Source organism: Amblyraja radiata, chromosome 4 (assembly GCF_010909765.2).
Source record: "Amblyraja radiata isolate CabotCenter1 chromosome 4, sAmbRad1.1.pri, whole genome shotgun sequence".
Classification (NCBI taxonomy): Eukaryota; Metazoa; Chordata; class Chondrichthyes; order Rajiformes; family Rajidae; genus Amblyraja; species Amblyraja radiata.
This window is the reverse complement of record NC_045959.1, coordinates 108,622,803-108,644,228: the sequence shown is the minus strand read 5'-3', so window position 1 is coordinate 108,644,228 and position 21,426 is coordinate 108,622,803. Positions and strand designations below refer to the sequence as shown.

The 21,426-nt window shown below is 44.3% G+C and overlaps 1 protein-coding gene across 2 annotated transcripts in view; it reads right to left on the bottom strand.

The window, feature by feature from the left end:
* Nucleotides 1-343: 343 nt before the first annotated feature.
* The window catches only part of ralyl (RALY RNA binding protein like), a 405,283-nt gene continuing 384,200 nt past the window's right edge, over nt 344-21,426 (bottom strand). Inside the window, exon 6 of one of the 2 annotated variants that reach the window (XM_033020192.1) lies at nt 344-3,237. In XM_033020192.1, coding sequence (XP_032876083.1) covers nt 3,053-3,237 — 185 coding nt within the window. In that variant the 3' untranslated portion in view covers nt 344-3,052. The remainder of the gene's footprint in view (nt 3,238-21,426) is intronic. The other variant, XM_033020191.1, reaches the window with a different exon arrangement.

Below are 21,426 nucleotides of genomic sequence, written 5' to 3'. Positions count from 1 at the left end.
CTTGACGTTTCACATCGAAACCCTTCTTCATTCCTGTTCCTTCTCTCCAGAGATGCTGCCTGCCCCGCTGAGTTACTCCAGCATTTTGTGTCTATCTTCGGTTTAAACCAGCATCTGCAGTTCCTTCCTCAACATTATCACAGTAAGTGCTTATAAACAGTTCTTGGTTCTTAAAAATCCTGATGTATAATGACTGCATCTCTGCAGATGTTAATTCATCTCATCCTTCAGTGTACTGACAAATGTTACCTGCGGAGATTTTACAGCGCAAATGTGCATCTTGTCAGGATTTGCAAGGTGAAGTATGTAAATAAAATTTCCATTTTCATTCATTGCAATGTCATTAAGTAGCCATTAGTTTTAATTACTCTTTAGAAATACATTGATCATCCTTAAATATATACAAATTTCAAAATGATGAATGATGTGGAATATTAAATAACATTAAAAAAAACAGCACATATTTGCAGTGTACAGAGTAAGCCAGGATAAGTGCTGTAACATTGTAATACCATAACTGTTTATTTTTACGCCACACTGTGTGAAGTGAAGATTGGTGGACAAAGCCAATGCATACAGGAGAACGTTGGCAAGTGGAGCTTGGTGCATGGAGACTGCCATTCACAGAGCTCCAATTAATGGCCCATTGATGCTGGTGGCATCCCCAGTCTAAGAGTCACAGGTCCCTTCCCAGATCAAGAACTCCTGATGTACGTTTAGCTCATACATCTGAATGAACACTTGGCTTGGGACAGCACAGGTTGAATTCCCCAGCTGCTGTGGGCATCCTCTGTCACGTTTAGCGTGGTTTGAGTTTAGAGCTTCAGCATGGCAACAGACCCTTCGCCCCATCGAGTCCATGCTGACCTTCGATCACCCTTGCATTAGTACCGTGTTATCCCACTTTCTCATCCTCTCCCTATACACATGGGCCAATTAACCTCCAAACCCGCACGTCTTCGGGATTTAGTTTAATTTAATTTAAAGATATTGCATGGAAACAGGCCCTTCGGCCCACCGAGTTCGCACTGACCAGCAATCCCCACACACTTACGCTATCCTACATACACTAGGGACAATTTACATTTATATCAAGCCAATTAACCTACAAACCTGTACGTCTTTGGAGTGTGGGGGGAGTCCGAAGCACCCGGAGGAAGAAGGGTCTCGACCTGAAACGTCGCCTATTTCCTTCGCTCCATAGATGCTGCCGCACCCGCTGAGTTTCTCCAGCATTTTTGTCTATCTCCACCCGGAGGATACCTCACATGGTCACAGGGAGAACGTGCAAACTCCACACAGACAGCACCCGAGTCTGGGTCGAACATGGATCAGTGGCACTGTAAGGTAGCAGCTGTACAAGCTGTACCACTGTCCCACCTAAACTATTTTCCTTGGTTTGCCGATGTTTTTGATTAAATATATTGCTGGACAGTCACAATTTTAACTTGAGAAATATTCGGGTTACAAACAGTTGGCAGGAACGGAGTCCTGTAGTAGCCTGGGAACGGTATTTATCGGCAATTGGAAAGGTGGTGCGTTAAATCTGCCTTCTTTTCAAACTATAATTGGTAAATTGACGAAAGCTGGTCGAATGCCGTCTCAATTGCACCTTCCGAGGGTGGCCATATCCGATTTTAAAAACCTGAAATGTTTGGGAAAGTAGACTGTACTTTCATTTCCCTCCGTTTCTCATTCATTGCAGTCCTCCGTCTAGTCTCCTTGGACGGCTCGTTTGGTTTTATTAGAAACACATTCCAAATCAATATAAAAGAATATACAGGTCCACCACCGATTTACCAGCAACTGCTGATCCGGCACCTCCTTTAATCTAGAAAAAACTACCAGAGCGCACTTGAAATTCTCGCGACTGCGTGGGGCGTACGCTCATCCCGGAAGAGTTAAGAATTAAGAAGCGGTACCACAGTAACATTCTTTGTAAGTTCAGTAAATAATAAACCTTTCTCATTTATACTGTACTAATAAACCTGCATCATTTATACATCCTGTACTAATGTTTAGTTTACTTTAGAGATCCAGCACAGAAGCAGGCCCTTCGGCCCATCGAGTCCGCGCCGATTACAATTTACAATTTTACCGAAGCCAATTAACCTACAAACCTGTACCCCTCTTCGGAGTGTGGGTGGAAACTGGGGCTCCCGGAGAAAACCCACGTAGGTCACAGGGAGAATGTACAGACAGCACCTGTAGTCGGGATCGAACCCGGGTCTTTGGCGCTGGAAGGCAGCAACTCTACCGCTGCCCCACCGTGCTGCATAAACTGTAAACTATATTCCACCTGTTAATCATGGGCTAACTGTGTGTCATTTGAATGAATCATCTAAACACGAGGGGAAGGTTTCCTCAAAGACAGAATACAATGTAAGTCAGCTTTATCTTTTATGGTAGGTGGGGTATTCATAGAACACAATGTTTAGTTTAGTTTAGCCCATGTATTTCATCACTCACATTTAATTTACATGTAACATTTGTTTTATTTAAGTTAGCAGTCCATGGTGCGTAAGAGACATGGGAAGGGGGATAATTAGTGGGTCAGAGGTGTATTGTTAAATTATTATTACGTGGCAAGGCTCTGGAACAAAGGGTGTCGGAAAATCGGCGGTGGGCCTGTATTCTTTCAACTATTGTAAAACCACCAGAAAATAAACCTTCCAACCGTGTGGAATAGACTGTTTCTAACTTACCCTGGTTGAAAATACTGCAATTTCAGTGCAGCTTTCAAAAGACCGAATTGCTGATGCTTCCAGCAATGTAGTCCGTTTGAAAACTACCTAAAGAATGGCGACATTTAATTTAAATAAAAAAAAAAGGCTAATAAGATATTAATGATCTGACCACATCAAAAATATTGTTCAATACATGTATCATAATGCAAATGCCGCATTCACACAATGACAATCACATGGGCCTTCTGCTTCAAGATATTCGGGCATGGCTCTCAACAATGGGATATTAAATGGACTTATTTTTAGAACTAGTCACGCAGTCTTGCAAGAAGAATCACATCATACTACGTGTCAGCCCGTTCAGATCATACCATCTCATTGCTGCCAACCTCATCATAATCTTCTTCAATTCCATCAGTCATCTCTTCCCCGTCTGCATCGATATCGGGGCCCCCTTCGACTGGTTCCTCTGTGGAGGTTTCTGCATTCTCCGATATCGATTCTTCATGTGCAGACTCCGAGTTTTCTTCCAGCTGCTTCTTCTGTGATTCTATGGGAAAGATTACGGAAACGTCACCTTCCCCACTTCCGAGCGTCACAGATCTTACCACAAATAGATTATGGAATAGAAACACAGATGGTTTGCGAATGGAGTTCAACTTGACTGATATCAAATCTCTGATAATTTGTTCCTGCAAGGCTCCGTAACCAAAGGTGCCGGAAAATCGGAGGTGGACCTGTATTTTTTAACTCTTGTAATAAAGCCACTTGAAAATGAATCTTACCACCGTGTGGAATAGACTGCTTTAACTTACCCATGTTGAAAATACTGCAATTTCAGTGCAATACTGCGGTATAGATTGACCCAAAAACTGGAGTAACTCAGCGGGTCAGGCAGCATCTCTGGAGAGAAGGAAGAGGTGACATTTCTAGGTGACTGAAGAAGGGTCTCGACCTGAAACGTCACATATTCCTTTTCTCCAAAGATGTAGCCTGACCTGCTGAGTTACTTCAGCCTTTTCTGTCTATCTTCGTTTTAAACCAACATCTGCAGTTCCTCCCTGCACACTCTGATAACAAATAACAAGTTAGTTTTGAGATACAGCGCGGAAACAGGCCCTTTGGCCCACCGGGTCCGCGCCGGCCAGCGATCCCCGCACATTAACACTATCCTACACCCACTAGGGACAATTTTTACAAACCCTACAAACCCTTACATCTTTGGAGCGTGGGAGGAAACTGAAGATCTCGGAGAAAACCCACACAGATGTACAAACTCCGTTCTGACAGCACCCGCAGTCGGGATCGAACCTGGGTCTCTGGCGCTGCATTCGCTGTAAGACAGCAACTATACCGCTGCGCCACCGTGACCTGCCCAGACAGACAGACAGAACCTTTTTTGCCCCAGGGCGGAAACCTTGAACACTAGAGGGTACAGCTATAAGGTGAGAGAGATGGAAAGTTTAATGGAGATGTGCGGGGCAAATTTGTTTTTACATAGATAGTTGCAACCTGGAACGCAATGTCTGGGGTGGTGGTGGAAGCATTTCCCGTGCTGTCTTGTTCTAACCTAATCTAATCTAATCTCTGCAAAAACACAATTAAGATTACACAACAGTATCACAACAGTATAACAAAGTGCTGGAATAACTCAGTGGGCCAGGCAACATCTGTGGAAGATCCATGTTTCGGGTCGGGACCCTTCCCCACACCTGTCTGAAGAAGAGTTCTGACCCAAAAGGTCACCGATCCATATTCTCAAAAGACATTTTGCTATAAATGCACTCGTCGAAGGGAAATCTGATGAAGGGTCTCGACCCGAAAAGTCACCCATTCCTTCTCTCCAGAGATGCTGCCTGTTCTGCTGAGTTACTCCAGCATTTTAGTGCCTATCTTTGCTATCAATGCTTCCCGACGGGCCTTGGCTGTGGACTGGGAACGTGGCTGGAGGCCTTTATGGAGGCGCTGAGGTCTCGATACCTCCAGGATCGGCGCGGAGAAGCCCGGATTCGGGCCCAGCCGAGGCCACGCGGGTAGAAGCCCGGGTCGTGCGAAGCGGCTGACGGAGACCATGGCCGGGGCCTGGGTCGGCGTGAAGTGGGGCGTCGACAGCGGTGAGGCCTCGGCGGTGGCAGCGGGTGGTGCCTTGGCGTTGGTGAAGCCGCGCAGCGGCGATGCTTCGCGGGTCGATGAGAACGTGGAGGACTCCCCATGAGGGGGGAGGGGAAGGACAATGGCGACCCGGCGTGGGGGAATTGTTGGGGGGGGGGGGAGAGGGAATAAAAGGGGGAGCTGGCGTGCTTTGTAACTTTGTCAGCACCGTAGGTAGCTGCTATTTGTATACATTGTGTATGCAAACAAAGAATCTCACTGTGCCTAGTCACATGTGACATAAAGTATTCCTATATTCCTATATTCCTTCCGAATGCCCCATCCCAGGGATTTGGCAATGGATCCATGGATGACAAAGCAACTACCCAGAGAGTATTACTACTCTTCTCACTGCCATTTCCTGTTGCAGTCGGAGCAGTTATGCTCAAGGGAAGTATGTCATTCCATTGTTGCAACCTTCTTCAGAAACAGTGCCAGGGGGAGAATTGAATGTAGGCAATGTTTTTAACAAACTGCAGGAGCATAATTAGTTGCCATGGTTTAGTTACGGATGTTGATTTTGTGTTTTTTTAATTATTTGCTCATGTGGTGAGGTGAACGTTGCAATGGTCACCAACAGAAGGGCAGCATGATAACTGAGTGGGATGAGCCAGTGGTTGCGGACGCAGCCCAGACCATCACACAAACCAACCTCCCTTCCATTGACTCCATCTACACCTCACACTGCCTCAGCAAGGCAAGGCCGCCGCCAGCATAATCAAGGACTAGTCTCATCCCCGTTACCTCCTCTTCTCCCCTCTCCCATCAGGCAAGAGGAACAGAAGTTCCAAAACGCACACCTCTAGGCTCAGGGAAAGTTTCTTCCCAGGTGTTATCAGGCAACTGAATAATCCTATCACCAACTGGAGAGCTGTCTTGACCGCCCACCTACCTCATTGTCTTTCCACTGACTGTTAGCATGCTTCAAAAGCTTTTCACTGTATCTTGGTACACGTAACAACAAACTAAGCTAAGCATTGGAGATCTTCAAACTATTTTTAATTGGACTTTACAGGACATTATCTTGCACTAAACATTAATTGAACTCATCCTGTAACTGTACACTGTGGACGGCTCGATTATAATTTTGTATATAGTCTTTTCGCTGACTGGATAGCATGCAACAAAAAAGCTTTTCACTGTACTTTGGTACACGTGACAATGAGTAAACTAAACTAATCATCATCGGCGGTCACTCAAAACGAGTATGACTGTCCTCTCATGGAGGACGCCTGTGCGTGACTTTGTTTAACGTGGGGAGACTGGTGCACAGACAGCCACCCCACGGTCCTTGACAGATCTGGGTCAGAATCCAATGGCATGGAATCCAAGATGACTGGGGACCCTTTTCTGCTGCAGCCTTCATCCGCCTTCCCAACCATTGTGACGCTCCACTAAAGTCAGCCATCGTCCTCCGCCTGTTCCACCGTTGAGGTCTTGGTTGGATTGCTCTTTGTCAGGGACCTCCCCCTCGGCCTTGGGTTGCCCTACCAGGAGCATAGCTCCAGACGGCATCGCTCTCAGGATCTCAGGACCACACAAGCTACTCCACATATGTTGAAGAAAAACAAAGAAAGATGGTAGCTCTTGCCATAGTAGTACTATTTCCAAAGGTTCAAAGATAATGAAAAGAAAGCAAAGGCTGATTTGTGAACATGGTAACTTTCTTTTTTGTCTATCAAAATGGATGATCTGGGTTAAATTAAGAAAACAGAGAATGATGGAGCAGCCATTATTTTTATGATATTAATGAATGAATAATTTAAAACAGATTATACCAAACAGATTAAATTGTCTCCAAGGCTCCCGGTTTTCATTTACTTTAATTTAAAATGATTATCAAATGAAGAATAGCCTTGAAAAAAAGAACAGGATTTGATGGTGATGGCATTGGTTTCGTAGCTGATAATAAAGCTACAAGATATCCTGCATATCCAGCCTCTAAGATACCCAAGATAAAAGTGTCAGTGGTTGTGGGAAGGCAGGAGAACGGGGTTAAGAGGGAAAGGTAGATCATAAGGTCATAAGTGATAGGAGTAGAATTAGGCCATTTGGCTCATCATGTCTACTCCGCCATTCAATCATGACTGATCTATCTCTCCCTCCAAACCCCCTTCTCTCCATAACCTCTGGCACCCGTACTAATCAACAATCTCTAAATCTCTGCCTTAAAAATATCCACTGACTTGGCCTCCACAGCCCTCATTGGCAAATAATTCCACAGACTCATACCAGGTTGGAAGGCAGCAAACCTAGGATTTTATTTAAGATGGGAAGAAGAGAGAAAATTGGGAGAGGGAGAAACAGAGAAAATAGACCATGTCCACAAAATACTGGAATCCATGATCAGAAATGTAGTAACAGGGCATTTATCTTTTATATTTAAAAAAAATCATCGCATGATCAAGCAGAGTCCACTGATTTAAAAAAAGGAAACATTTAGTACATTTTTTGAGAGTGTAAGGCGGGAAACCATGTATATGGATTTTTCAAAGGCATTTGATAAGATATTGCACAGAAAGGGCTCATGGAGTTTGGGTTACATATGAACATGGATAGAGGGTGGTGAATCTGTGGAATTCATTGCCACAGACTGCTGTGGAGGCCTAGTCAATGGATATTTTTAAGGCTGAGATAGACAAATTCTTGATTAGTATGGGTGTCAGGAGTTATGGGGAGAAGGCAGGAGAATGGGGTTAAGAGGAAAAGATAGATCAGCCATGATTCAATGGCCAAGTAGACTTGATTGTCAAATGCCCTAATTCTGCTCCTATCACTTATGATCTTATGACATTGGTTGGAGAGCTGGAATAATGTTTTATGTGTCATTCCTCACTGGCACTGTATGTAATGTTGTCACTTGCGAGTGCAGCACCAAGGCAAATTCCTTGTATGTGAATACTTGGCCAATAAACTTATTCATTCATCATCAATATTGAATAAATTAATCATCCTCAGGTTAGAGGCCGTTACTCTTTTTATTCCAAATAAATTATTATGTGTCTTAAGGTATTCATAATTGATACAATTAATTAGTTAGTGAGATTGAATGCACCATATTAAAATTTATCTACCTTAAAATTCACTCGTATTATTTAAACATGGTGAGAAAGTTAATTAATTGGATGATACAAATTCTGATATTTTTCTACAAAATTGGAAGATTACATTTTCCGAGATTGCATTCCATCTGTTATATCTTTGTTCCTTCACTTAGCCTGCTTACAGCTCCCCTGAATTCTTCTAACAATGCACCCTGTCAATTAGTGTTGTATCGTTGGAGAAAAGGAATGGGTGATGTTTGGGGGTCGAGACCTTTCATCAGTCCCCTCCATCCTCGTTAAAAAATAAATAAAAATATATTTCTTACAAGAGTCTGATGAAGGGACCCGAACCATTACCTCTTCCTTCTCTCCAGAGATACAGCCTAACCCGCTGAGTTACTCCAGCATTTTGTGTCTATCTTCGGTGTAAACCTGAAGTTCTTTCTTACACACAGTGTTGTATGGTCGGCAGATTATATTGATTATATAGATTACATTGGTACTAGCTTTTAATTATTAATATTGATTGCGAACAGCAGGGTGATCTCGTGTGTTCATAATCTGCAAAACCATCTCTTTCAAAACACTGAGTTGCAGATTATCAGATCCTGGGAATGTATTGACTTTTTTCTCTATTAATTTTTCCAACACTGAGTTTTTGTAAATAGGCACGAGGTAGTGCAGGGAATAGAGGGAATATGGATCGCGTACAGGGAGATGAGATCAGTTTAACTTATCAACGTGTTCGGCAAGCATCCTTGGGTTCCAGTACTGTTCTATGTTCGTTCAACTTTGAAAATGGTGCAAAAACTTGGCGACTCTTGCATATGGTCTCAGTGGACTATATCTGTTCACTTTGTACCTTAGATTTAGTTTTAGTTTCAGAGATACAGCGCGGAAACAGGCCCTTCGGCCCACCGAGTCTGCACTGAGATGCCCGCACATTAACACTATCCTACAAATACTGGGGACAAAATACACTTATACAAAGCCAATTAACCTACAAACCTGTGCGTCATTGGAGTGTGGGAGAAAACTGAAGATCTCGGAAAAAACCCCACGCAGGTCACGGGGAGAATGTACAAATTTCGTACAGACAGCAACCATAGTCGGGAGCGAACTCCGGCGCTGCAAGCGCTGTAAGGCAGCAACTCTACCGCTGCGCCACCGTACCTAATCTGGGATTGTGCTAAATGTATAGTGAAAGTTTACTGAACTGTATGCAAATAAAGAATTTCCCTGTCCCTTGGTACGTGATAATAACGTCCCATTCCTTCTCTCCAGAGATGCTGCCTGTCCGGCTGATTTACTCCAGCATTTTGTGTCTATTTTTGATAATGAAGAACCATTGATTGACTGAACCATTGATTGATTGATCCATGTTAATTTCTTTCAGCTTCTCAACTACTCTGGTCCTGCTGTTCTTCATGATTTAAAGAATGCTTCCCGCGTCACAATCATGCAAAATAATTGTTGACTTTCCCTTTCTTTACTTCCCCATTATAATTTCTCCGGTCACAGAGTGAACAGAATGTTGCCTCCTATTGCTAAAGAGTTGGAATACATAGGATGATGGTTTGCTGCAATTTAGTTTAGTTTAGTTTAGTTTATTGTCACGTGTACCGAGGTACAATGTAACGGTTTTGGTTAGGTTAAGTTTATTATTGTCACATGTACTGAGGTACAGTGAAAAGCATGCTACCCAAACAGAGCAGATAATACCATACATACATACATACATACAATCAAGTCAAACTCAAGTACAATAGGTAGAGCAATGGGGAAGATACAAAGGGCAGAATGTAGTTCTCAGCATTGTAGTGAATCCGTTGCAGAAACAAAGTCCAATGTCCGCAATGGGGTACAGGTGAATCGGGCAGTACACTAGCTTATGGAAGGACCATTCAGAAACCTGATGAGAGGGGAAGAAGCTGTTTCTGAGTCTGGTGGTGCGCGCTTTCAAGCTTCTGTACCTTCTGCCGGATGGGAGCGGGGAGAAGAAGGAATGGCCATGGTGGGACAAGTCTTTGATTGTGTTTGCTGCTTTTTCAAGGCAGATGAAGTTGATGGTGGGGAGTTTTGTCCGTGTGATAGCTAAATATGATTACCTAGCATTATCAGTAATTCATTCACCATATTATTGATTATTGTATCTTTATTTGTATGTTATTGTGTTAGTGGGCCTGTAAAGCATTTGTTGCATGCTAACCAGTCAGCATGATACGTCTTTTAAGAAGGCACAGCTGAAACCTGTTTGCAGTTTTGTAAGAGGAGGTGTGGTAAGCAACATTGACAAATAGCAATTCTGAAGGTTATACATAAAACATGGGACTTAGGTGCACAAGGGCACCAGCCTTGCAAAGTGTTTAGGCATGCAGGCGATCAGTGGTAAGTAAAGCAAGTGGGATCAGTGGCATGGGTGGCACGGTGGCATAGCAGTAGAGCTACTGCCTTACAGTGCCAGGGACCCGGGTTCGATCCCGACCACGGGGGCTGTCAGTACAGAGTTTGTATGTTCTCCCTGTGACCTTCGTGGGTTTTCTTCTGGATATCTGGTTTCCTCCCACATTCGAAGGATGAGAGAGGATCTTATAGAAACATTTAAGATTATTAAGGGTTTGGACACGCCAGAGGCAGGAAACATGTTCCCGATGTTGGGGGAGTCCAGAACCAGGGGCCACAGTTTAAGAAAAAGGGGTAAGCCATTTAGAATGGAGATGGGGAAACATTTTTTCACACAGAGAGTTGTGAGTCTGTGGAATTCTCTGCCTCAGAGGATGGTCAAGGCCGGTTCTCTGGAAACTTTCAAGAGAGAGCTAGATAGGGCTCTTAAAGATAGCGGAGTCAGGGGATATGGGGAGAAGGCAGGAACGGGGTACTATTGTGGATGATCAGTCATGATCACATTGAATGGCGGTGCTGGCTTGAAGGGCCGTATGGCCTACTCCTGCACCTATTGTCTATTCCAAAGAAGTACAGGTTTTAAGGTTAATTGGTTTGATATAATTGTAAATTGTCCCTAATGTGTGTAGGGTAGTGATAATGTGTCGGGATCGCTGGTTGACGCAGCCTCGGTGGGCCGAAGGGCCTGTTTCTGGGCTGTATCGTTAAACTAGACTAAACTAAATTGTATTGTATTGTACTAAACTAAACTAAACCAGGAGGTATTGAATACAAAAGCAGAGGGATTGTACACAACCTTTATAAAGCACCGACTAGGCCTCATCTGGAGACTTCTGGCCACAGGCCCAAAAGAGATGCAGGAAAGATTTACTTGAATGATTCCAGAGATGAGGGATTTCAGCTACAAGGTTTTACTGGAGAGGCCAGGACTGTTCTCCTTGGAGCAAAACAAAATTGAGATTTGATGGAGGAGCAGCAGATTATGACAGGTTTAGACAGAGTAAGTGGAGAGAAACTGTTCCCATTAGAGGATGGTGCAAGGCTGCAGAGCAGAGATTTAAAGTGATTGTCAGAAGCTTAGGGGGATGTAAGGATGTTTTATTTGTATATATATAGAGAGAATAGCTGTGACCTTGAAAGTATCAGTAAGGCTGGTGGAAGCAGGTTATTCAGTTTTTCGTTTTACTTTAGAGATACAGCGTGGAAACAGGCCCTTTGGCCCATCGAGTCCGTACCGACCAGTGATCCCCGCACACTAACACTATCCTACACACACTAGGGACAATTTACACTTATACCAAGCCAATTAACCTACAAACCTGTGTGTCTTTGGAGTGTGGGAGGGAACCGAAGAACTCGGAGAAAACCCACGCGCTCAAGGGGAGAACGTGGAAACTCCGTACAGACAGCACTTGTAGTCGGAATCGAACCTGGATCTCCGGCGCTGCAAGCGCTGTAAGGCAGCAACTCTACCGCTGCGCCACCGTGCCACTTTATTTCAGAATTCAAAAAAAGGAAAAGGAATATGATGGGCACGAGAGAAAATCTATTTTTGAGCCACGGGGAAGGAGCGGGAGCATTGTTGGATACCTGAGATGGCAGTGGACCTGATGGGCCAAATGGCCACCTTCTGGATCATGATGATGCAATAATGTTTGAGATTTTCTCGCTCGGACAGTTATGGGTCTTTGGAATTCTCTGTCCCAGAGTTGTGGTCACTGCCCCACAGCCTTGAACCATCCTCTAATGGGAACAGTTCCTCTCTACTCCTGTCAGAACCCATCACAATCTGGTGCAGAAATTGTGGGCGCAGCCTAGACCATCACACAAACCAACCTCCCTTCCATTGACTCCATCTACACCTCACGCTGCCTCGGCAAGTCCGTCCGCACAACCAAGGACCCGTCTCACGCTTGACACTCCCTCTTCTCCCCTCTTCCCTCTGGCAAGAGGTACAGAAGTGTGAAAACGCACACCTCCAGATTCAGGCACAGTTTCTTCCCAGCTGCTGTCAGGCAACCGAACCATCCTCTCAACAACCAGAGAGCGGCCCTGAGCTACCATCTACCTGATTGGAGACTCTTAGACTTTATTTTATTGGACTTTCCTGGACTTTATCTTGCACTAAACATTATTCCCTTTATCATGTTCCTGTGCACTCTAGATGGCTCAATTGTAAACAAGTATAGTCTTTCCGCTGACTGGTTAGTACGCATCAAAAATGCTTTTCACTGTACCTTGGTACATGTGACAATAGACAAACTACCATTGAGGACATTCAAGGGTGTGGACAATAAAATAAGTCTTTGGTTTCCAAGGAAACCAGTGCACATGAGGATCAAGGACCTGCGGGAACCCACCTGGAGGGCCGGTAAGCAGACCAGCTGTGGGAGGGAGTGCGGTGCCTCGACGGTGGAATGGACCACTGGAGGCCCAGCAGTAGCCTGGGGCTCAGCTGGACCTGGGTCCACTCCGAGGCCAAGCGCGTGGACTCCAGCGGTGGAGGACACCACTGCTACGATTGGCCAGGCCAACCCTGCAACGCCGCCAGGACAACATGCCTTCATGGTCTGGTCAAGATCCCTGCACTTACAACAACTGGGACTTGAAAATGGCTCCAAACTGGCGACGTTGTATACTGTCTCAGTTTACTGCTGCTATACATTTGAACTGTATCTGAGATGCTCATCTCAGATGTATCTAAGTGCTTATGTATCGTGATACTTGTACTGAACTGTATACAAAAATGAATGTCACTGTATCTCGTTACACATGACAAATAAAGTGCCATAGATGAGCATAAAGTGGTAAAATAGAATTGAAGAAGAAAAGTGTCCATGACCTCATCTAAGATGCAGACTGGTCTTTCTCTTGCTGCTGTTGGTTTTCTGTGCTACAAAGTCTTCTCTCCAAGCCTAAAATCTGCCACGTTGTATATGTTGGTGGCCACTGTGAACTATACAGGCACTGGTACAATGAATGTGTACAATTCTGACCCCCACATTACAAGAAGAGGTGTAGTGAGATGGTGTTGCAGAACTCTCGTCTGAGAACTTTGGTATAGTGTTTCAATTGATTACGCACACTAACTAATGTCATAATCTTCCTATTCATGAGGTCGTAAGGTCATAAGTGATAGGAGTAGAATTAGGTCATTCGGCCCATCATCTCCGCCGCCATTCAATCATGGCTGATCTATCTCTTCCTCCAACCCCATTCACCTCTCTTATCCTCGTAACCTCTGACACCCGTACTAATCAAGAATCTATCTGTCTCTGCCTTAAAAATATCCACTGACTTGACCTCTACAAGAATTCCACAGATTCACTACCTTCTGAATAAAGACATTTCTCCTCATCTCCTTCCTGAAAGAAAACCCTTTAATTCTGAGGCTATGACCTCTAGTCCTAGACTCTCCCTCTAGTGGAAACATCCTCTCCACATCCACTCTATCCAAGCCTTTCACTATTCTGTATGTTTCAATGAGAGGTCCCCTCTCATTCTTCTAAACTCCAGCGAGCACAGGCCCAGTGCCGACAAACGCTCATCATAGATTAACCTACTCCTTCCTGGGATCATTCTTGTAAACCTCCTCTGGACCTTCTCCAGAGCCAGCACATCCTTCCTCAGATATGGTGCCCAAAATTGCTTACAATATCCCAAATGCAGTCTTATTGAGCATGAAAGGGTGTTGCACTTCCTGAAGCGATTGCTGGTGTGACCCACGTTACCAATCCACTGGAAGTTACACCTCACTCACTGGATTAGAAATACATTAACACCCAAAATAGCTGTCGAGACTGTCGGCTTTGCAGCTACATTTCCTTATCTGTTGCTGTGCTAAGATATGGACAATGATGCAGATGTTTAAATATCTCATAATTTTACAGTTGTGTAATTCCCTGAATAATTGTACAAGACAAAATAGAAACTGACCAAATATAACATTAGAAGATGTTCAGCTGGAATATCTATTTTATATCCCGTCTTTGAATATCCAGTCTGAAGAAGGGTCCCGACCCGAAATGTCACCGATCCATGATCTCCGGAGATGCTACCTGACCCACTGAGTTACTCCAGCACTTTGTGTCTTTTGCTCTTATCCATCTTATCGCTGGTCGACATGGTTTAAAAAGCTAGGAGACCAGTGGAAGAAGTTTCTGAATTCCACATTGGGTTCAGAGATCAGAATCGGGGGCCGCACAGTGGCGCAGCGGTAGAGTTGCTGTCTTCCAGCGCCAGGGACACGGGTTCGATCCTGACTACGGGTGCTGTCTGTATGGAGTTTGCATGTTTTCCTTGTGACCGCGTGATGGTCCAGTTTCCTCCCACATTCCGTAGACGTGTAGGTTTACAGGTTAGTTTGTCCCTAGCATGTAGGATAGAACTAGTGTACGGGGATCGCAGGTTGGCGTGGACTTGGTGGGCCGAAGGGCCTGTTTCCACACTGTATCTATAAAAATTAAAAGCCCCCCAAAAAGCTAAACATGCAGGCTGTAGGTTAATTGGCTTCTGTAAATTGTACCCAGTGTGTAGGATAGATGTAGGAGAGGGGTGATCATTGGCCGGCAGTGATTCGGTGGGCTGAAGGGTCTGTTACCACACTGCATCTCTGAACTAAACTGAAAAAATACTTTTCAATGCTTTTCAACAGTCTAAAACTATTTTGGCGTTTTTTAATAAAATGATAGGCTCCCGGGATTGTGGCTCTCAGCGTTTGATATATGCTTGGCAGCTGCAATGGGAGCGGATTAGGCACATACCCTGACAGATAGCATTGTACTTAAGCTCCACCTGTCTTCATCTTGCCTTAGAGATTGCCATGATTGCAGAAGTGTGATTTGTCTTTGGTGATACAACAACATCAGCCTGTACATCAGGGGGCAAACAAGGGATTCAAACACACGATTTACTGAGCCCTCATTAAGTTTATTTATTCATGAATACTTCAGCAACTGTCAACACTAGAAAAAATACTCATAAGTACAGTATGCGTTGTTAACCCTTATAATGAAAAAGGAAAATAGGCTTAACCCACTGCACCGCAGCGGTAGAGTTGCTGCCATACAGTGCTTGCAGCGCCGGAGACTGGGTACTGTCAATATGGAGTTTGTACGTTCTCCCCGTGACTGCGTGGGTTTTCTCCGTGACCTTTGGTTTCCTCCCACACTCCAAAGACGTACAAGTATGTAGGTATGGCTTGGTATAAGTGTAAATTGTCCCTAGTGTGTAGGATAGTGTGCGGGGATCGCTGGTTGGTGCAGACTCGGTGGGCCGAAGGGCCTGTTTCCGCACTGTATTTCTACACTAAATATATATATATACACATATAGAAGAAACAACAAACACAAAATGCTGGAGTATCTCAGCGGGCCAGGCAGCATACCTGGAGAGAAGGAATGGGAGATGATTCAGTTTGAGACCCTTCTTCAGACTGGGAGGTACATAGATAAGTGTGTAGATAAGGAAGTATAAGGCGTGAAAACAGGACAAAGGGAATGGAGATCAAGGAATATGTAGTATAGATCATTGTGAGTTGTGAGAAGGTAACATCAAAGCAAACAGAGATAAAGTAGTCGGAAACAGTAAGATTGGTCGGAGAACAGGAAAGGGAGAGGGGATGGAGAGAGAGGGAAAGCAAGTGTACTTGAAGTTAGAGAAGTCAATGTTCATACCGCTGGGGTGTAAGCTACCCAAGCAAAATATGAGATGCTGTTCCTCCAATTTGTGCTGGACCTCACTCTGACAATGGAGGAGGCCCAGGACAGGAAGGTCAGCGTGGGAATGGGAGGGGCAGCTATATCTATGTATATTTGGGTATGTGTGGATGTACGCACACTGGATTTTTTTTTCTCGTTTAATATATTGTTTACAGTGTACTGTTGTGCTGCTGCAAGTAAGAATTCAATTGTTTCACCTGGGACATATGACAATAAATCACTCTTGACTCTAACGTTATTCACGTTATTCCCATTATCATGCATCTGTACACGGGGATGGCGGGACTGTCATATGCTGAGAGAATGGAGCGACTGGGCTTGTATACTCTGAAATTTAGAAGGATGAGAGGGTATCTTATTGAAACATATAAGATTATTAAGGGTTTGGACACACTAGAGGCAGGAAACATATTCCCAATGTTGGGGGAGTCCAGAACCAGGGACCACAGTTTAAGAATAAGGGGTAAGTCATTTAGAACGGAGATGAGGAAACACTTTTTCACACAGAGAGTTGTGAGTCTGTGGAATTCTCTGACTCAGAGGGCGGTGCAGGCCGGTTCTCTGGATATTTTCAAGATAGAGCTAGATAGGGGTCTTAAAGATAGCGGAGTCAGGGGATATGGGGAGAAGGCAGGAATGGGGTACTGATTGTGGATGCTCAGCAATGATCACATTGAATTTCGGTGCTGGCTCGAAGGGCTGAATGGCCTACTCCTGCACCAATTGTCTATTGTCTATTGTACACTGTGGATGGCTTGATTGTAATCATGTATTATCTTGCCACTGGCTGGTTAGCACGCAACAAAATCTTTTAAAATCTCATAAATTAACTAACTATTTTAGCAGAAAAGACAAACTTGAACATGAATTCTGTAAACAACCTGTTAGTCAGAAATTTCGAGGGAATAGGAAAGCAATTCACCAAATCAAAATGATGAAGATTTGAAATTTTCCTTGTAAACTCCCACGGCCTATTAATGCTTAAAATGTATTTCTATTCTACAAGAAAATGGTGGCCGTCTATCTTACTATAAATGTCAGAGCAATAGATTAAAAAAAAAATAGTTGGAGATTTCATTACATAGAACATTGAACATAGAACAGTACAGCATAAGAACAGGCCCTTCGGCCCACAATGTCTGCACCGAGCATGTTGTTAAGCTCAACTGTTATCTGCCTGCATATAATCAATATCCCTCCATTTGCCTATGCAATAGCTTTGTAAATGCCACTATCATATCTGCCTCCACCTTCAGTGCTGGCAGTGTGTTCCAGGCACTCACCACCTTCTGCCTAAAAAAACTTACCCTGCACAAGGTCGTAAGTGATAGGAGCAGAATTAGGCCATTCAGCACATCAAGCCTACTCTGCCATTTTATCACGGCTGATCTATCTCTCCCTCCTAACCCCATACACCTGCCTTCTCCCCATGACCCATGTCAACCATACTGATCAAGTGCATTCAGAAAGTATTCAGAAAAATATCACTTTTTCCACATTTTGTTACGTTACAGCCTTATTTTAAAATGGATTAAATTCTTTTTTTTTATCATCAATCTACACACAATATCCCAGAATGAAGAAGCAAAAACAGGTGTTTAGAGAGTTTTGCAAAGTAAAAAGAAATAACTGAAATATCACATTTACATAAGTATTCAAACCTTTTGCTGTGACACTCAAAATTGAGCTTAGGTTCATCCTGTTTCCATTGATTATGCTTGAGATGTTTCTACAACTTGATTGGAGTCCACCAGTGGTAAATTAAATTAATTGGACATGATTTGGAAAGGCACACACCTGTCTACATAAGGTCCCACAGTTGACAGTGCATGTCAGCGCAAAAACCAAGCCATGAAGACAAAGCAATTGTTCGTAGACCTCCGAGACAGGATTGTGTTGAGACACAGATCTGGGGAAGGGTATAAAACAATTGTTGCAGATCCCGAGAGCACCGTGAACTCCATCATTCTTAAATGGAAGAACTTTGGAACCACTAGGACTCTTCATAGAGCTGGCCGCCCGGTCAAACTGAGCAATCGGGGGAGAAGGGCCTTGGTCAGGGAGGTGACCAAGAACCCGATGGTCACTGGCAGAGCTCTAGAGTTCCTCTGTGGAGATGGGAGAACCTTCCAGAAGGACAACTATATCTGCAGCACTCCACCAATCAGGCTTTTATGGTAGTGGCCAGATGGAAGCCACTCCTCAGTAAAAGACACATGACACCTGCTTGGAGTTTGCCAAAAGGCAAGAGAAACAGGATTCTCTGGTCTGATGAAACCAAGATTGAACTCTTTGGCCTGAATGCCAAGCGTCATGTCTGGAGGAAACCAGGCACCGCTCATCACCTGGCCAATACCATACCCACAGTGAAGCATGGTGGTGGCGGCATCATGCTGTGGGGATGTTTTTCAGCGGCAGGAACTCGGAGACTAGTCAGGATCGAGGGAAAGATGAACGGAGCAAAGTACAGAGGGATCCTTGATGAAAACCTACTCCAGAGCGTTCTGGACCTCAGACTGGGGTGGAGGTTCACCTTCCAACAGGACAACGACCCTAAGCACACAGCCATGACAATGCAGGAGTGGCTTTGTGACAAGTTTGTGAATGTCCTTGAGTGGCCCAACCAGACCCTGGACTTGAACCCGATCGAACATCTCTGGAAGGACCTGAAAATAGCTGTGTATCGATGCTCCCCATCCAACCTGACAGAACTTGAGAGGATCTGCAGAGAAGAGCGGGAGAATTTAACCAAATACAGGTGTGCCAAGCTTGTAGCGTCATACCCAAGAAGACTTTAGGCTGTAATCGCTGCCAAAGGTGCCTCAACAAAGTACTGAGTAAAGGGTCTGAACACTTATGTAAATGTGATATTTCAGTTATTTATTTTTAATTACTTTGCAAAAATTTCAAAACGCTTGTTTTTGCTCTTTTATTATGGGGTATTGTGTGTAGATTGATGATTTAAAAAAAAAAAAAAAAAAATCTAATCAATTTTAGAATAAGGCTGTAACGTCACAAAATATGGAAAAAGTGAAGGGGTCTGAATACTTTCTGAATGCACTGTATCTCTGCCTTAAAAATATCCATTGACTTGGCCTTTCCCTTAAAGTTTGCCTCTCTCACCTTAAAGCTATGGCCACTGGAGTAATTAAAGGATTTCCACTAAGGGTTCAGTCAGCTGCATACAAACCATTAGTGGAGGTAAACGGGGCTTGGAGGAAACTCCCACCACAATTGCAAAGATTCATTTGGTTCTACTCCAATAGACAATAGGTGCAGGAGTAGGCCATTCGGCCCTTCGAGCCAGCACCGTTATTCAATCTGATCATGGCTGATCATCCCCAATCAGTACCCCGTTCCTGCCTGCTCCCCATATCATATAACCATATAACATATAACCATATAACAATTACAGCACGGAAACAGGCCATCTCGGCCCTACAAGTCCGTGCTGAACAATTTTTTCCCTTAGTCCCACCTGCCTGCACTCATACCATAACCCTCCATTCCCTTCTCATCCATATGCCTATCCAATTTATTCATTAAATGATACCAACGAACCTGCCGCCACCACTTCCACTGGAAGCTCATTCCACACCGCTACCACTCTCTGAGTAAAGAACTATCCCCTGACTCCGCTATCTTTAAGAGCCCTATCTAGCTCTCTCTTGAAATTATCCAGAGAACTGGCCTCCACCGCCCTCTGAGGCAGAGAATTCCACAGACTCGCAACTCTCTGTGAGAAAAAGTGTTTCCTCGTCTACGTTCTAAATGGCTTACTCCTTATTCTTAAACTGTGGCCCCTAGTTCTGGACTCCCCCAACATCGGGAACCACATCCATTCCCAGCACCAATACACCTTCCCTATTTACGATTACAACAAAAGATGCTTGGTTCACTCTCACAATTAATATTGATCGATGAGCCTTTTAGTTATGTTATTATCCACTCTGTTTCCAGTCAAAGAATGCAATGTATCACAGTAGTCGGCAAGTGAATTGGTGCAACCAGGAACAGACATGGAGGAGGGATTAGTGAAATACACACTATGGCCCTGAAGGACGTTGTTGATTATGTCTCAAGAAACAAGGCCTCCAAATGCACTGAGAAAGGTTGGCTCACTAACAATATGTTGAAGTTTGTTTTTCAGCAGTTCAAGAATTATTATGTTCAGTTCTGGGCACCATGTTATAAGAAAGATGTTGTCAAGCTGGAAAGGCTGCAGAGAAGTGTTATGAGGATGTTCCCAGGATTCGAGGGCTTGAGCTATAGGGAGAGGTTGGGTAGGCTGGGACTCTTTGGAGCGCAGGAGGATGAGGGCAGATCTTATAGGGGTGTACAAAATCATGAGAGGAATAGAACAGGTGGACACACAGAATCTCTTGCCAAGAGTACGGGAATCGAGAACCAGTGGATATAGGTTTAAGGTGAAGGGGAAAGATTTAATATGTGCCTGAGGGGTACCTTTTTCCACACAATGGGAGGTGGGCATATGCCAGAGAAGGTAGGTAAGATAAGTGTTATTGCAGCATTTAAGAGACATTTAGATAGGTTGCTGGATGGGTTTAGAGAAATATGGCAGGCATGTGGGGTTAGTGTAGAAGGGGCATATTGGTCGGCATGGGCACGTTGGGCCACATGGCAAGTTTCCACAGTGTAAGATGCTATGACTAAAAGGCTATTTCCAAAAACATCATTGCATGAAAACAATGAGACTAAGCGTAGGTTGGGCGATCGTTTCGCCGAACACCTCCGCTCAGTCCGCAATAACCTACCTGAACTCCCGGTGGCTCAGCACTTCAACTCCCCCTCCCATTCCCAATCCGACCTCTCTGTCCTGGGTCTCCTCCATTGCCAGAGTGAGCAACAGCGGAAATTGGAGGAACAGCACCTCATATTCCGTCTGGGGACCTTGCGTCCGGATGGCATTAACATTGAATTCTCCCAATTTTGCTAGCCCTTGCTGTCTCCTCCCCTTCCTTAACCCTCTAGCTGTCTCCTCCCACCCTCCCATGCGCCCGCCCTCGGGCTCCTCCTCCTCCTCCCCTTTTCCTTCCTTCTCCCCCCCCCCCCCCCCACCCCCCATCAGTCTGAAGAAGGGTTTCGGCCCGAAACGTCGCCTATTTCCTTCGCTCCATAGATGCTGCTGCACCCGCTGAGTTTCCCCAGCAATTTTGTGTACCATTGCATGAAGACATACTGGTTGATAACAAAATCTTATCAATGTTTTTACAGTGAAAATGGCCAGACACGGAGGCGATGATCAGAAATAAACAATTTTAGTAAAGAGACCCTACTCCTTTGCTGTAATATATTGCTCAGTGAAATTTCTTCAAGAGACAACAGCAGAATTATGAACTACTAGTTCTAAGATGTTCATAAAATGTTTTGACCTAATTTATGAAGCCAAAAGGGACCAAA